This window comes from Triturus cristatus, chromosome 3_1 (assembly GCF_964204655.1).
Source record: "Triturus cristatus chromosome 3_1, aTriCri1.1, whole genome shotgun sequence".
NCBI lineage: Eukaryota > Metazoa > Chordata > Amphibia > Caudata > Salamandridae > Triturus > Triturus cristatus.
Genome location: NC_140583.1, coordinates 1,002,176,653 through 1,002,194,122, shown reverse-complemented (window position 1 = coordinate 1,002,194,122; position 17,470 = coordinate 1,002,176,653). Strand labels below are relative to the sequence as shown.

Genomic DNA, 17,470 nt, shown 5'->3' with positions numbered 1-17,470 from the left:
CTTTTAGCTTTAATGAAACCAAGCAGAAGTTCTGATCCGGGGCTGTTTTCCGCCCTGTCTTGCTTTGTCCCCCGCGTGTGCGGCACGTGTCTGCGTTCCCTGGGAGCCTGGTCTGGTTTAAGTGCAGTGGAGGCAGGAGACATGCTTATGGCTCTGTGGCACTATGAGCAACAGTTATTACTGCTGCCCAAATCACTGAGCCTATCCCTGATGAGGATGAAAGGTTGAGCTAAACTCACCATTGCTAGTATCTGTGACATGCCACTCGCCACGTCAACCCACCGTGCTGCCTCATTTCTCTAGTCGGTCAATACGGTGTTCTCAAAAGATCACAAGCCACTGTGGCGGCGCTTGTGTTCCGTTTGTCTAATATGGGGCATCCCTGGAGGAAAAATCGGCCGGACAATTTACAACTGGTTTCAGCTGCAGCATTTATATGTACATGTGACCATATGCCTGTGCTCTTCGAATTAAAACCCGACAGACACCACCATGTGCCACAAACAAATTCCAAGGTACAACTGGGACTCATCCACAGTAGTCGAGCGCTTGCCCCAAGCACCCTAAAGCCAGGAAGCAACTGTGTCCAATGGAGACCATATGTAACTGGAATTTCTACATGAGCACAGTTACGTTACAGAAAGACACACATATATAGGAATGGGACGATTAAGTGATTTGCCCAGGATCACAGGATGTTAATCCGATGCAGAGACTCGAACTCAGTTCCACAGGTCCAAAGTGGCAGCTCTGGTCGTTATACCACATTCTCTCATTTCCAACAGCAAAGGGCGCCTGAGAGATTAACCATTTCCCGTGGCGGTCTGATTTTAGGAGGCTTGGAAGACAACGCCGAGTACCACTAGAGCAGAAGGCACCATTGCCTCTTTCACTACCCACGACTTCCCCCTCGTATGCAGAAAACGCCTTGAGGCGGCCCAAGGCTAGTGGTTTATGAATCAATTAATTCCATGACCATACGGTTTGACGTGGCAGCGCATGAACCCACCGAGTTGTCGCTCTCTTTTAGCTGGTCGGGCGCAAGTTGGTCTCGAAATGCACTGTCCCAATTTTTATTTTTTCCCCCACGATTTAAGGGACCTTGCAACACTCCACTAGTTTTAAAATATCTGCATTTTTTGTTGTTGAAATACAAACAGTTCCTGAACTGTATTTTGTCGGAGACCATCTATGTACTTGCCAAACCCGCGATAAGCTTCCTGTTGAGTTGCTTGCTTGAACGAAATCCCACGAACACATGAAGAAACAGATGATTTATTGAAGAACACAACCTGGCATCCGACCACCTCGACGATCCAGCAGCAACTGACATCAATCGAGTGCCGTCAGCCTTACAATCTAAGAACGCTCATGGCAGAATACTCCAGAACAGGTAGGACAGCACCAAGAACCTGAATGCACAGGTACGTTACATTACAACACATCCTCCTCCTTAATAATATAATAAAAAGAAAACTACAATTGGTACTACAGGAAAAGAACACACAGAAAATGTGAGTTAAACAGTGACATAATCCTGCAAATAAGAAGGTGGCCTGCGTGTTCTAACACTGCACCTTAATTGAGACCCTTCTACAACATCCTCAACCCCATGAGTATCTGAATGCAACCCTGAAACAGAACCTCTCTCCCTTCCCTCTTGTTCAAGATCAGGCGACTTCTCAGGGATGAACATCATACCAGAGCACCCCTTATCAGCACGAGGTTGTTCCACAACAGAACCACCCCTCTGATATAGAGCTACTCTGCGCAAGTTCCACTTTTGTCCTCCTTCAACCACAACAAAATGATTCCCCACGCCAATCACTTTACAAGGACTAGAGAATTTGCTTAACCCCGCTTTGACTCTACCATGCTTCAATTTGACCCAATCTCCCACTTTAAATTGAGCCAACAAACTCTTCAGGATGTTCACCGCCCGAAACTATCCACTCCCTGAGCCAACCTGGAACTAACCGAGACCCTGGTACACGTCCTCTCATGCTTTGGAACGGAGAAACATGAGTTACACTATGCGTGGTGACCCGATATGCCCAAAGCATCTCTTCCACAAGATGTCTAGGAGACTGTCCATTTACCAACGCAAGCTGGATGGTCCCTTTTACTAACCTGTTCGCCCGCTCAACCATTCCATTCCCCATGGGATTGTATAAGGAAGTGCACACATGTTTAACACCACTCTTTTCCAAGAAACAGCGCATTTCACCAGAAGTTAATTGCGTTCCATTATCCGTCAACAGTATGTGGGGTACACCTTCATCCACAAACAATTTTCCCAAAACACCAATTGTCGACTGAGTAGTGATATCCTTCAAAAATTTCACTACAAGCCATCTTGAATGAACGTCAATGATAACCACAGCAAAACGCATGTCCCACGATAGTTCAGACATAGGACCAATGAAGTCCAAGCAAATTGTATGCCACGCCTTCCCTGGGTCAGTAATGTGCCCCATGACTTTCTGGTTTCCAACTTTAAGCCTTTTTTCACTCTCCTTGCAGAGTGTGCAACTTTCTACCCAGCTACGAATTTGATCGTCCATTCCTGGCCACCAATATTCTTGTTTTACTCTTCTAATGCTCATCCCTTGACCAAGATGACCCTCATGAGCTAGTTTAAAAATATGCAAACGCAGTCCATCAGGAGGCACAAATCTATCCCCTCTCATCAGTACGTTAGAACCACTCATCGAAAGTTCATCTAAAAGTTTCCAATAAGGTCTAGCCCCAACCGAAACCATGTTCTCACGAGGAGCCCCTTTCTTGATTAAAGCCATAACCTCTAACAACGTTCTGTCATTCTCCATTTCATGCGTCCACTGAGCTTTGGAAAACGTTCCGAGACTGCACTCCCCTACTTCACATACAAAAGCTACTGCTTCTTCAGACTCGGATTTCTTCACCAAATCCTTGTCCACCAACTCCCAATCCAAGGACATTCGAGATAAACAATCTGCCTGCAAATTCCTCCATCCCTGTATGAATTCAACTTCATACGAGTACTCTTGCAACCTTGCAGCCAATCTCGCTAAGCGAGCAGATCCTTTACCAGCTCCTCCCGCAGATAGAATTTATCAGCGGCTTATGATACGTCCTGAGGACAAATTTTGAACCCCACAGATACACCCTAAAGTGCTCAACTCCCCATGCTGCTGCGAGTGCCTCACGCTCAATTACCGAATAATTTCTTTCAGCTTGAGTTAAGGTTCTAGATGCAAATGCTATAGTTCTCTCCCCACCACATTGGTTTTGCGAAAATACCACACCAATCCCTGTGAGGCTTGCATCCAAAGTGAGAAAAGATTTACTCTTAGGCATAAAGGGAGCTAATATTCTTGCATTACAAATTCCATGCTTAATGTTTACTAAAGCTTCCTGCTGCTCGACATTCCAGATAAACTTTGCACCCTTACGGAGAAGACATCTTAATGGCTCAGACATATCAGCAAAACCCCGGACAAACTTGGAATAGTACTCGAAAAGGCCCAAAAATGATCTAAGCTGATCCCCGTCTTTGGGAGGAGGCGCATCCTTTATTGCCTCCAGCAAGTCACGTTTAGGGGCTAATCCCTTGTCAGATATAGTATACCCCAGATACGCAACCTGCTCCGTCAAAAACTTACACTTGTCCCTGTTGACTGTAAGACCTGCATCTTCCAATTTCCAAAGAACTTGTCTCAGAAGAGCATTATGTTCTCTTACAGTCTTTCCCGAAACTAAGATGTCGTCTTGGAAATATACTACTCCCATCAAACCCTTCAACATATTGGACATCATCCTCTGAAAAACACTTGCAGCCGAGGCTAAACCAAATGGCATGCGAGTAAATTGAAACGTTCCCTCTGTGGTGATAAACGCTGTGAGTGGCATAGAGTCTGGGTGTAACTTAATCTGATGATACGCACTTCTCAAATCAATTTTTGAAAAATACTTTCCCCCACCCACAGATTGTAGTAATTCATTGATGTTAGGTAGAGGAAATGTGTCCATTACTATGTCTTTATTGAGAGACCGTAAGTCAATACAGAATCTGAGACGGCCATCAGATTTAAGTGTCAAGACCACAGGTGAAATCCATGAGGATGCTTCTACAGGTTCAATAACTCCTGATTTTAATAGATCTTGTAGAAGATCCTTCAACCCCTGTCTCACGGCTAAGGGTACCTTTCTCAACTTGTGTTGCACTGGACTAGCATTCGGTTTAAGAATGATTTTGTGAAGATACCCTTTTACACAGCCCAATCTGTCTTCAAAAACCTTGTGTGCACCTTGCAAGATGTGATCAATTTGCACTTCATCATCAACCACCATTATTTGATTTGGAGACCTTGGATTGATGATAATGTGCAAGTCATACTGATGCCTCCAACCAATGATTGGTGGACCGTCTTTAGCTACGTATACTTTCCCCTGAGTACTCCTTGTACCAAATTTGATGGAGCCAGACATGTAACCCAAAATGTCAATCGATTCCCCTTGATAACTTACCGGATTGATATCCTTATCCAACAAGGTGACACCCTTCCACACCATGAGGAAAAGAGATTCAGGAATAATCGTGAACATGGAGCCTGAATCCACCATAAGGGTAACATTTTCTCCACACACATTAAACTCTGCAGTAGGTCTAGTTACTCTGCGTATGTCTTGAAATGATTCTTCACCCAAACTGTTGGTTCCCTCTTCCAAGACTAACACACGGTTAATAGTTTGTTGAACAACTACACCTGGTTGAACTACATTTACCTTATACTTAGACTTGTCTAATGTTTGACGATTTACACATGCGTGCATAATGTCCTTTGCGGCCACACTTTTTGCACAGCTGATCCAGCGCAAAACATTTCTTATAATCGGCTAAATGGTATTGGCTACCACACCTTAAACATTCTCTATTCTTCGTTCTAGATATAGAAGTAGAGGCATGAACATTTTTCACACTATTTTTCGAAACAGCCCCAACATCCCCATCCACATCCAACACTTCCCCTCCCTCCTTTCCACCCAAACGCATCAATGGCCTTACTGTGTGTGTCCTTGTCTATATATAGCTGCACTCCCCTTGTGCACGCTCCAGCAGGTACATTAACCCACCGAGTCGCTGAGTTTGTGGAAGGGGGCCAGGGGCCAGTAAGGGAGAGGAGGAGACGGCTGAAAAGATGAGGGGGAAGGAGGTGAATGAAAACGAGAGAGAGAAGGGACAAGTGCGTGGAGAGAGGACAGGCTGTTGAAAGCAAAACCCGACCCAGTGAGAGGAGCAGGAGACAGATGGGTGAAAAAAGAGAGAGCTAGGACTAATGAGGGAGAGGGGACCAGCTGAGGAGAAAGAGAGGAGGGCAATAGAAAGGAGAGCAATGTGCAGGCACTGGTGAGCGCGAGGGACAGACGGGCAGATATTAACGAGGGAGAGACGGACTGATGGAAAGGAGAGCAGTGTGCAGGCACTGGTGAGTGCGAGGGACAGACGGGCAGATATTAACGAGAGGGGCAGATATTAACGAGGGAGAGATGGACTGATGAAAGGGAGAGCAGTGTGCAGGCACTGGTGAGCGCGAGGGACAGATGGGCAGACCTGAGCTGGGAAACACAAGGATAGCTGCAGCCAAAGCAGTAACCCACTAAGCTATCTACATCAGTTACAAATCTGTGACCTGGTGTTCTGGGCTGTTAAACCTCCTGTGCCTATGTTAAGCAGTGCACACGATCCCTCATTAAGTGCATTAACCGCCAGAGTTATTTTACCACATCTATATCTTGGAAGTTTGCACCACTCTCCTCCTCTCTCGCCGTGCCTCTCTTTCCCAGAGCCGGATAATCAAATGCAGCTTTTGGTGTGTCTGACAAGCTTCAGTCTTTGAGGGCGGGAGCTGCATCCGTCCAGCGGCTCAGCTACCTCACTTCTTGCTAAAAGCCGGTGTTTGATGTGTCAATGTGATCCCGATTATAATAATCTCTAACTATCACGTGAAGGAGAGCTACAGCTCTCCCGGGTGTTTCCTTGGTTTGCATTTTCCTGTCTCCGTCAAACAAAGAGTGCGTGAGTAGAAGGGCGGTGTCAGTCTGTCGGTTAAAGGTGGGAGGACAGTGAAACCAGAGCACAAGTGTGGGAGGGGGGCCGGCGGGGGTTCAGCCCCACTTGTCATGTTGTCTTGTAGGAAGTCATAACCCGGTTCAGCAGAGTCGAACCTAGTACAAGACAAGGTTCACCAGAGAGCTCCCTCCGCAGCCCACAGCGAAGGGAGGAGAGAAATGTGACAAGGTGGACATTTGCTTCCCAAACCCCCTCCACATTCGCCACTTGGTTTTGAGGTTGTGATGGAACCTCTTTGGCACGACCCCTGGTGCCCCTACCCCCTCGCCTACACGCCCCCCCCTCCTCCAGCATACTGGCTGCTCCTGCTCGCACAGACAAGACAAGCATTGGTATAGGCAATAGGTCTCGCCTTTGGGACCTATTAAGTGTTGAGCCATGCGGCACTTGATGTTGTTGCACCAAGAATATTGTGCTGGATAACTAAACACTTATAAGGTCCCAAAGGCGAGACCTATTGGCTATGCCAATGCTTGTTCTTATTCCCTTGGATGCTTGGGAGCTACACATTATTAATTCCCCAAGCATGGTACCGATTGGGCCAAATTTCTAAAATTCGATATTTTGAGGTTGAGATGGGACTTTTTCCTCAAGGTTGTCTCATGTGTGCTCACTTCCATTTATACTTTTGTTGGGTTTCTTACACAAGAAAAAATAGAATAAAAGAAAGTAGCAGGCCTGGAGATTTTTATGGGCTCACTGTGTTGTTAAAATAAATGCTGTTCTACAGTGTCTGGTTTAAGCACAAATAACAAAATAAAAGATTTTCAATAAAAAAGGCACAATTATTTCCACCCTTTTAGTGATACAGATAATAGCACTTCCCAGTCCATGACCAGAGGACATTAACACTGTCTGGTTAGCAGTGTATCTCATTGGTAGCAGCCTAACACCTGAATAATAGTGCCACTGCATTAGTACCAGTTCACCATCTAAATAATCAACAGCTGAAAGGTGACCAGTTAACTTTTCTAAAGTGCACTGAAATTAGAGTGTTTATTAATATTTAATTTTCTAAGTAGTTGTGGACCACCTGAGTAGGCTTTATGGAACGCCAGGAGTTCCCGAACCACAAGTTAAGAACCTCTGCTTTACGGTATGAAAATAAATTAAAGGTGTCTGTGCTCTCCAACACCTGTGTGTGCAACGTCTTCCTCTTGCATCAAGAGTAGATAGGAAACTAGACAGAGGATACATCAGAAGTACAAAAAACAGCAGCATGTTTTGAACACCCTAAATGCAAAAAATGCAAAAAGACAGGTGTTCGACTTTTGTCTATGTGGCCTAGAATCATTCCCGATAACCACAGAGCTGTGGGGTAATATTCAGTTGAGGCAAAGAGATCTTGCGGGTATCCGAAAAAACTACATGGACCCCGCTTTAACGCACCAACTCTGGACACCTGTGTGGCAGGGCCTACAAGTGATACTTACAGCGCAAGGGGATCTCAGAGCAAAATCACAGGAGATGAAAAGCATGAATTATGTTATGAGTGTGCTGGAGTCTTGATGGCAAGCACTGGGTGCTGCAGTCATTTTAAACTTCCAGTACAGACTAAAAGGTAGACGGCAGGGAAGAAACAGTAAGCAGCATCCTATCCAGACAAACCTGCTATTCCTGTCTCAGACTTCTCAATGTACCTTTCTCTACAGATGCCCGCAAGGGGCTGCCTATATAAGTGGGGAGCAGCACTGCACACAGCAATATCAATGTATATGCACGAGAGTCGGAGGGTGCTGTTGAAGACTACCCACAAAAAAAGACTGCGCAAAGAGATTTGAGACACCTGTTCAATTTCACTATTGGTGTTTTGCACGGAGCCATCCCTCACTTTCCCGCCACTTTGCAGTGATGCAACGATGCACCCCTTGGCAGTAAAGACTGAGAATCCCACCTTCCACATACCCATGAGGAATGGGCATGAACTTGAACTTTGAAAAATTGAACTACTTACTTTGCAGTTAGTTCGACAAGATGGGTGCAAAAGGAAAAGAATTTAGCTTTCTCACTAATATGACATCTACTCTTTTTATTAGTGGTGCACTGGTTCCATGAAAAGAAAATGGAGCTTCTAATTAAATCCAAATTAGTGAACTAAGACCCGAGAATGGTCATGAACTCAAAGTGACGAAGAAGTCCACAGATGCCCAAAACTAATCCCCAGTTGGTTTGTATTTTTTTCCTAATCTACAAATGTATGCTTAACTACAGAGCACAAAAATGTGCATATTAAAATAAATATTTATTTTTAAAACAAAAAACAAAAAACAAAAAAAAAAAACCATCTATAAAAAAGTAGTGATAGTTGCACCACTAACACAACTGTCATTATTACCCTTTTCAGCAGCATTTGTTTTCTGAAACTCTCATGGATAAAGTGCTCATCCGGATAATCTTCCTATTGGCATTCAATGACCGGACTTAGATCTGCGAGTGGCACTGAAACAAATGAGATGCCCTTAAAATAGCACACGGAAAATCAACTGCTTCTGCTTTCCGTGAGCGGACGGGTGGCTCTGAATAAAGTTGAATTTATTTGCTTCTTTGCCTTTATTTTGGAACGGAGTTATTATTTTTTTTTTTCCAGAGTTTTATACAGCGCGAACTTGACCCGAAGGTATCGGGTATTGTTAGGCACAGGGAGATGAAGTGATTTGCTCATAATCACAGGATGTTGAGCGTCATCATTGCCGAGACTCAAAACCGGTTCCCCAGATTTTAGGTCGACCGCCCTAACCGTTAGACCACATCCTCTCCCCAAGGTGATTACTTTTAGCAAATACATCAGATGGCAAACACTTGAGTAAAGTTCTAAATGTTTATGTAAACATTTAAACTTGATAAGGGAGCATACATAAATCCTAGGAAACGGAACCCCATGCAGTTCACTGTAAAATAATCTCCTACCTAAAATTACGCAAATTTGCTCAATGACATTGTTAACAACAAATGTTCTCTAACCCTACACGTGATTTGTAGTATCAAGTCAGTTTTCAATGTGTTTTTTTTTTGTTTTGTTTTTTAAAGTGCCAGATCCCTCGTCAGGAGGCCACTTCCGATTGAGTCGCCAATTGCCGCGTCAACTCTGCCAGGAATGACAGATGGCGCTGAAGGCTGGTGGTTCGCGCATGAACGCAAGCTTGTCGCCAGCCAGCAGCACTTTGAAAACTCACCTACTAAAGTCTCTCCAAGCAGCGCATGTGCGCTGACTCAGCGAGACCTAAAAAACAACCGACCACCAGTGACAGATGCGCACACATTCACAAAGATAGAACAAGCACTCCCAGACAGAAGAGGGTAAAAGCAGAAACACACACATTTGGAGCAAAATGAAAGCTTTTCTGCATTTTCCTTTAGTCTATATTGTCCTGGAAAGGCTTTCAAACTGAACTTTATTGTCCCAATAAGTTCCCCGGTCCAAGGATCCCCGCTGCCTTCACACTTCCATCCACTGTAGAGAATTCACACTGCTTGTTTTAAAGTGCTCCGTCCAGCATCTCCTTGTGTTTGCTTCGTTTTAAAAAGGCCCCATTTTCTGGTCTGGAAACCAAATTAGGCGCTCAACAAACTTTTGAAAAGGTCCGATTTCCAAGAATTCTAACTTTTTGATAGAGTAGGGGGGCGCATTTTTCTTTCCATTCTGTACATTTAAAATATAGAATAAATCCTGGTGTTCTTTCATCGCACGTAGCCAGTGAGTGTGGCAAAGAGCAGCACACTTCAGTGTTTGTGTATATAAAATGCTAATACATGGTATAACTGACACCCTAAGAAGCATATGCCCTGCTTTGTTATTAACTCGCTGGCTTTGCCTGACCCCGTAGACTGGTTATTAATATTCTAAACTGGAAAAGGGCATAAAAACCAATATTTGTTGGATTGTATTAGGGGGAAAAAAATTGAATTGCAGTGTAATCCTGTGCTGATTTACGTGGCACAAAAAGCAATCCCGTTTCAAGAACTGCATTAAATCATTCTTAGAGTTACTGTAAACGGTGGCCAGCATGACTGGAATATTCTAAAGCATCAGGTCCCTTCTGAAAGGCCCTTTTGTTCACAGCGGTGTGTAGTATGTCATAAGCATGGCATACCTAATTGCCTCACTGAGCTGTAGCGTGTTCACTATAGAATGTCAACAGTGTCATCTGTGATGTCACTGAGTTCTAGGCTGATGCTGGGTGTTCAGATGTAAACTGGATTTGCTGGGTGGAGTTTAGATGGATGGGATCTCTAGGAATAAACCTGCATTTCAACCTACTCTTCTGACTCCTGCTTTCTATATGAAGGATTTCACACTGGCGTAGTCGGCAGGAAAACACCGGAAGAGATCCCAACACTCTTGCTAAAAGAATAGAACACTATTAAATGCGTCGCTGTTTTGAAAAAAGATTCATCAAATGAGTGCAAAGTTCAAGAAGTGAAGAGCAAGAATAAAATAGACTATAAAGTTAAAGATAAAACTCACATGGAAGCTTCATCGTCAAAAGGAAAGACAACGGCAAGTGCCCAACAGCAGTGGACCAACAGCAAGTGTTTTAGATGTGGGAAATTAGGTCATTTGGCAAATAATCCTAAGTGTCCAGCTCTTGGCTTTATGTGTCCGAAATGTAAAAAGAAAGGTCATTTTGCTTATATGTGTAACAGTAAGAATGTACCAAATGTAAAAAAAATCCACATATCTGATGATAGTTATGATGAGGTTAATAGTGAAGAATATGAATGTGGTCAGATAGTTGAGCAAGTGGTAACTGGGGAAAGGAAGAAGAACTCACCTATGGACGAAATTATAGTGGAAGGAAAAAAGACCAGAGTCTTATTTGATTCAGGGGCTAAAATCACCATTGTGGCAAGTGAATTCTACATGAGCAATTTAAAAAGTAAGATTAATCTTTTAAAACCGGATATAAAGCCTCTAGCTTATGGCGGACAGCCCATTAAATTACATGGTTATTTTGTAGGGCTTATTGAATATAAAGGGAGATTAATTTCAGGGAAAATTTACGTGTCAAAGAAAGGTGACAGCATTATTAGTTGGATGCATCAAGGAGATCTTGGAGTCTTCTTAGATCCCAATTCGGATCCTCCTATACGGTTGAAGGGTGATGTGAACTCTGTTGAGGAGGTGGAGAATGATAATGACAAATTGGTCGATTGTCTTAAAAGAGATTATCCAAGTGTGTTCAGGAAAGAATTGGGTTGTCTCAAGGGGTACAAACATAAAATTCTTCTGAAGAAAGATGCTAGTCCCGTATGTTGCAAGGTGAGGAATGTACCTCTTTCAGTAAGGGACGACATGCAGGAAGAGATTGTTAAATTGAAAAAGGGAGGTATAATTGAGGAGGTTGAAGGGACTGAGTGGTTGGCCCCGGTTGTAGCAGCACGCAAACCTAATGGGGATCTGAGACTCTGCATCGACTTGAGGCAACTAAACAAGTGTGTAATAATTGATAAATATCCTTTGCCGAATATTAATGAGTTACTGACTCTATTGGGTGGAGCTAAAGTATTTAGTACCATTGACCTGACTTCAGCATACCACCAAATAGAATTGGAAGAGTCGTGTAGGGATTACACTGCGTTCATAACGCCATTTGGAACTTTCAGATTTATACGCATGCCCTTTGGGTTAGTATCGGCCTCCTCGGTATTTCAGAGGGTCATGGAGAACATGCTTAAAGGCTTACCTGGTATTTATGTATACCAAGATGACATTTTAGTGTTTGGACAAGACAACAAGCAACATGATAGTCGCTTGAGGTCAGTTTTAAAGAAGATATCTGAACATAATTTAACCATAAAAGCTGAAAAATGTAAATTTAGGTCCAACTCCATTGACTATTTAGGTCACAATATAACTTGTGAGGGTGTGAAGCCTAAGAAAGATCTGGTCAATTCTATTCAAGACATGAGTCCTCCCATTAATAAGAGTGAGCTTATGAAATTCCTAGGAGTTGTTGAATACTACTCTAAATTTGTGAAGAACTTTGCTAATTGTACATTGAAGATGAGACAATTACTAAGGAAGGGGGTAGATTTTCAGTGGACGGAAGAATGTGAGCGTGAGTTTAGTGACATTAAGAATAAACTTAAGGATGCTCCTTCTCTAGCTAGCTTTAATCCCAAGATTAAACCAGTGCTGATTACAGATGCAAGCGAGAAGGGTCTAGGTGCTGTCTTGCAACAACAAGGAGAGGGTGGCATCTATACGGTTATGTGTTTATCACGTAGCCTTAAAGATCCTGAGACGAGATATTCGGTGGTAGAGCGAGAAGCTCTCGCAGTGTACTGGGCGGTAAGAAAGTTGAAGAAGTTCTTGTGGGGTAATAAGTTTGAGGTGAGGACTGATCACAAGCCGCTGGTAGAAATATTCAGTAAAAAAGGTCTGGATTTGGTGTCTAGTAGGATTACTAGATGGGTGATAGGCCTGCAGGAATATAATTTTGACATAAAGTATATACCAGGTGTTGAAAATAATGTTGCGGATGTACTGTCACGCCTCACCCCTAAGGACTCGACAGAGGTGGATGATTGGGAAGATTCAAAAGAATGGGTGTGTGTAGTGGAGCAGAATATCATTAGTGAAGAGAGATGGGGAAATGAAATGACTATGGATGATGTTCTGAATGATATTATAGATTTGGTTAAAAAGGGTTGGAATTGTAATAAACAAGGTTCTTCTGACTCCAGGAAGTATTGGACAGTGCGTAATGAATTGTCGGTTGAGAACAACCTTTTGTTTCGGGGAACGAGACTGATACCTCCTTCTAGTCTCAGGAAAGAACTCATAGATTTAGTGCACTCTTCTCATGCTGGCATAACTAAGTCCAAAGAACGCTTGAGGATGTCTTATTGGTGGCCGGGCATGGATATAGAGGTGGAACGGGCAATTAGAGATTGCATACCATGCTCTTTAAGTGAGAAGACCAAATGCACACGGGTTCAGCCCATGGTGGTAAGGAGACGTCCGTTGGGTCCGTGGCAGGACGTTGCAATGGATATTCTGGGTCCCATTCACTCTAATGGATCACAGTCATTTGTGTTGGTGATCATTGATATGTTTTCACGGTGGCCTGAGATCTTCTTTTTGTCGATCATAGATTCAGTACACGTTATTAGGTGCTTGAGGAATCTGTTCTCTAAAGAGGGTATACCCAATTCCATACTGACGGACAATGGTGTGCAATTTGTGTCGGTTGAAATGCAAAACTTTCTAACTTCCAAGGGAATTACTCACAAGTTGTGCTCTCTCTATCATCCTGAAGCAAACGGGATGGTGGAGAGATTTAACAGGGTAATCAAAGAAACGATTGCTTTATCAAAATCTTTGTCCTCAAATTGGAAGGATGAGGTGTTAAAGAAAATAGAAGAATATAGATTGTCTCCACACTCAACTACTGGGAAAACACCTTTTTTGTTGTTTCGTGGGAGAGTTCCTAACACTAATGTGGAACCAACATGGGTCAACAAATATGAATTGGAGAAGGGTAAGGAAAAGGAATGTGATAAAGATATGATACAGAAGAGGGAGGAAGAAAAATGTAATTCGAGAAAGAATTATTATGATAAGAGGAAAAGTGTGAGGTCTACTAAAGTTATGGTCGGTGATGTGGTCATGATCAAACGTCCTGGATTGATGGGAAATGCTATTTCTAAATTCATGAAACCTATGTGTGTCATTAAAGTGTTTAAAAATGCAGTAAAAACACAGGATCATAGGATTTGGAACCTAAATAGGGTTGTAGTGGTAAAAGGAAGGGTGGATGGATGTCGTGGGGACAACAATGATGATGTCAAGCCTAGCTCACCTGATGGTGTTAGGAATCGTGCTTCAACTAGAGTCTGTAAGAAGCCATCTCCTGATGGTGTTAGGAATCGTGCTTCAACTAGAGTCTGTAAGAAGCCATCTTATTTATTGGACTATGTCAGGCCAGCACAGAGTTATTGTTGCCCACCCACCACCAGGTGCCATGGTACACCCTGCATATTGTTTTACTGTTACCCATTTTCATTGTTATTGTTATGTTTTTTTACAACTGGAACATATCCTATATTGTCTGTACCTCGTTTCCATTCTTGATGACGGGTATAATTTGAGATTAGATCCCGGTCATTAATATACTTGTGTTGAATGTTGTAACTTGTGGATTATTGCCTAAGGTAATGAACTGTAAGCACTGTTGTAATATAATTGTTACATTTTAACACTGTATGAATGTGTAAAAACTGTCAATTTCGTACCTCATTCCCTCTACTTTGTTACTTATAAATAGACCATTGTTTACCTACTCTGGAGCCTCTGCTAAACGTGACGTTAGGTTTTAGTTCTGCGATGCTTCTTAGGGGGACCGAATGTGTATTGCACGCTGCATTACTGGATAAAATGCCTTAGTCTAAAAGTACAGATTTACTAATAATATATGCCTCATATGTCTTTTATAGTTCAGTCTTTTCTTCAATATCACGTATGAAAGCACTTCCAGATATGCGAGTTCAGACTACCAGTTGTACAAAAATAACACGTTAAGTACATCTTAGTGCAGTGCTATAATGTGCCTATTAGTGTCAAAGCTTACATGTTAAAGAACAGTAGATGTTGTAGCACCCAGGATGATGTGCTGCATGGTTAAATACTTATAAGGTCTCAAAGGCCAGACTATTGGTTATGCCAATGCTTGTTGTATAATGGTATTGCAGATTTATCGTCCATGTCGTCATTAATCGCTTCTCGCCGAAAGCGCTTCAAAGCCTTGTCTGGGGTACCAAGCGGTATAAAAATGCAATTATTTTTAGGATTGTCTGCTAACTTCGCTTGAGATGGAGTGCTAATAGGAACTCCCCTCGAGTTCATAGACTTGCGTTGAGAATCAACGGACTGTGACAGACACTATACATACACCCTGTGCCCCTTTACAAAGTAATTTCCACAAACATGCTGCGACGTAAACCACTGACCTTTCGCACCCATGGAACAGCTCAATCTCAGTAACGCCGCCATGATGGGAGAAGAGAACTGACAACCAAGGTTACCTCCTCCACCCGGAAGTAAACGACCTGGACATGCCCTAAAGTTTGACAGGGAGCTTTAATGGTGGCTGAAATCACATCCGTTGGACTCCGCCTCTTTCTACAGCATGACCGCAAAACAAGCATTCGCAGCATTGCTCTATTGGTGATCAGTGGTTAAAGCTGCATCGAAGCGAAATAAGCATACTTGGAAAATATATCCTAATCCAAGATGACGATTTAAATAATTATGAGAAGATCGTTGGGATGCGTGCATCGTGACGTACTATACACGGCGTCCACCCGATATTTTGCAAATCCTAACCGTTCCAAAATGGCCGCGGTGCACGTGCATTAAAAAAAAAAGCAGGGGTGTGTACAGTTGAGCGTTTTGTGGTTGTAGCGGAGACTGGTGAAGGTCGTATTTCTGAATTAGCTGTTGTCACTGGGCACGATGGCCGAGTACTCCCCGAATATGGACTTTTCTTCGGGCAGCAGCTCCAAAGAGGTCAACGCGGAGTTGCAGTCCATGCTGGCTGCTGAGCAGCAGAAGGCGCAATTCACGGCACAGGTGCGAGCGAGGGGGTCCTGGTGGGTAGGTGTGAGTGTACAGTAAGCGTGCCCTAAGCGCTGCTGCCGGTGTTACGGGTAACGTGCTGGCTCCAGCTGACAGTAATTTGTAGTTATGGACCAGAGTGGGAGTTCTGTTTTGTGGCACAGGGTAATGTGTCGGGCTACGGGTTAAAGAGCCCCCGTTCATAGAAAAGCAATACTGGCCATTATTTAAAAAAAATTGATATTCTGGAACATCCAAGCTGGTAAGTGTATATAATTCGTGTAAGATTGCCAGGGTTCTTTGCAGGTCCGGCTCCAGGAATTTTTATTTGAGTGGGCCAAGGGTGCATTTGGGTGGGCCACTGTGGGCCCAAATTGTCACTTCTTGTAGTAGCCTACAAGCCCTAGATTACATCATACTTGCAAACAGTCGCCATGATACAACAGATCGATTCTGTGTGTATACAGAGCATGTAGAGAGTTATTTGAAAGTAAGAGCAATGTCTGGACCTAAGTGCAAACCCTCAACTTCCAACAGGTCAGGCTACAACACAAGTACTTCCAGGCCTGATTATCCACATTTCTACCATCCCTCTCCTGTGCACCTTATCTCACAGCTGACCTTTGGGCCACAGCCCCATATCAACCACCATCCAGCTCCAATTTCTTTATTCCTGTAAAAAACATTGGTAATATCACCTACAAAGCCATGTTAAAATATCATATAAAGTTCTGTTTAACTATCATGCCTTTTCAGAATCTTAAAAAAATTGCCTGGTATTTTCCTCTGGAGAAATTGGCAACCCTACTTGGGCTAACTTGTGACCTATTTCCCTTTGTAAAACAAGATTTTAATGAAGATGTTTGCTGCACTAAAATAAACTCCCGAGGCGGTAGAGATTGGGTGGGTTGTCCCGTGCATCCATCACTATGACTCTCGTGCTAAGCGAACGTTTACTCTGCCCCCACTTGAGACTTAAGAGCCACCCTAATTGGGTCTATTTTTTAGAATCACTGTAAAAAGCCAAACTACAACTAGGTTTATTTGTGATTGGATTATCCTTGACACCAGCCCAGATTCCAGCCACTGCGTACAATAATTCTTTTTTGGTCCTGATGAATTGCCATCTGATTGTTTCTGACACACAGCAAGAAACATGTTGACCTTTTGACTTTTTTTTTAGCTAGCCGAGACACAGCAAGAAACATGTTGACCTTTTGACTTTTTTTTTAGCTAGCCGAGATCATTGTGTCTACTGCTAGCCACCCTCTTTTTAATCAGTCAAGTAGACTCCCCTATTAAAACTTGTTTTAGATAACTACTTAGTCTATTTTATCAACACCATTTTTACACACACACACTTCACTACACCATTCTACACTTGCCGGCCCTACACCCCCATTTCACATATAGCTTTGGAAAAAATGATCTCCGATAAACATTCCCTTCATGGGTGCTCGTCGGGTGTTGTAGCGCCGCCCGACGAGGCTCATGCCCTATCATGACAATCCATCTGGGTGTGTGAGGGCCCCAGTTCCAAATTGAATGGACCCCTGTCCATCTCCTTAGACCACGGGTACTCATAGTACGGCCCGCGAGCCGTCAGCGGCCCGGCAAGCCTTCCTTGGCGGCCCGCGGACCTTGCAGACATAGTGCCTGTGCCCTGTGCTTGTCAGCGAACACCGCCGGTTACACGGTTACAGCAGCGCGGAGCTGTGAGGCCGGGCGATTCTTTTAAAGGCCATTTACTTGTTAATGAGGCTTTGTTGTATTTCACCTCTTCTTAGCGCCCCTGCATC

At 43.4% G+C, this 17,470-nt stretch overlaps 2 protein-coding genes across 2 annotated transcripts in view; one reads left to right on the top strand and one right to left on the bottom strand.

Annotated features, from left to right (window-relative positions):
- The window catches only part of SDHD (succinate dehydrogenase complex subunit D), a 74,113-nt gene extending 58,736 nt beyond the window's left edge, over positions 1 to 15,377 (bottom strand). The window contains exon 1 of the mRNA XM_085645701.1: positions 15,065 to 15,377. Coding sequence (XP_085501827.1) covers positions 15,065 to 15,107 — 43 coding nt within the window. The 5' untranslated portion in view covers positions 15,108 to 15,377. The remainder of the gene's footprint in view (positions 1 to 15,064) is intronic.
- A 47-nt stretch (positions 15,378 to 15,424) lies between these two features.
- TIMM8B (translocase of inner mitochondrial membrane 8 homolog B) overlaps positions 15,425 to 17,470 on the top strand; it is a 37,740-nt gene continuing 35,694 nt past the window's right edge. The window contains exon 1 of the mRNA XM_085645702.1: positions 15,425 to 15,686. Coding sequence (XP_085501828.1) covers positions 15,570 to 15,686 — 117 coding nt within the window. The 5' untranslated portion in view covers positions 15,425 to 15,569. The remainder of the gene's footprint in view (positions 15,687 to 17,470) is intronic.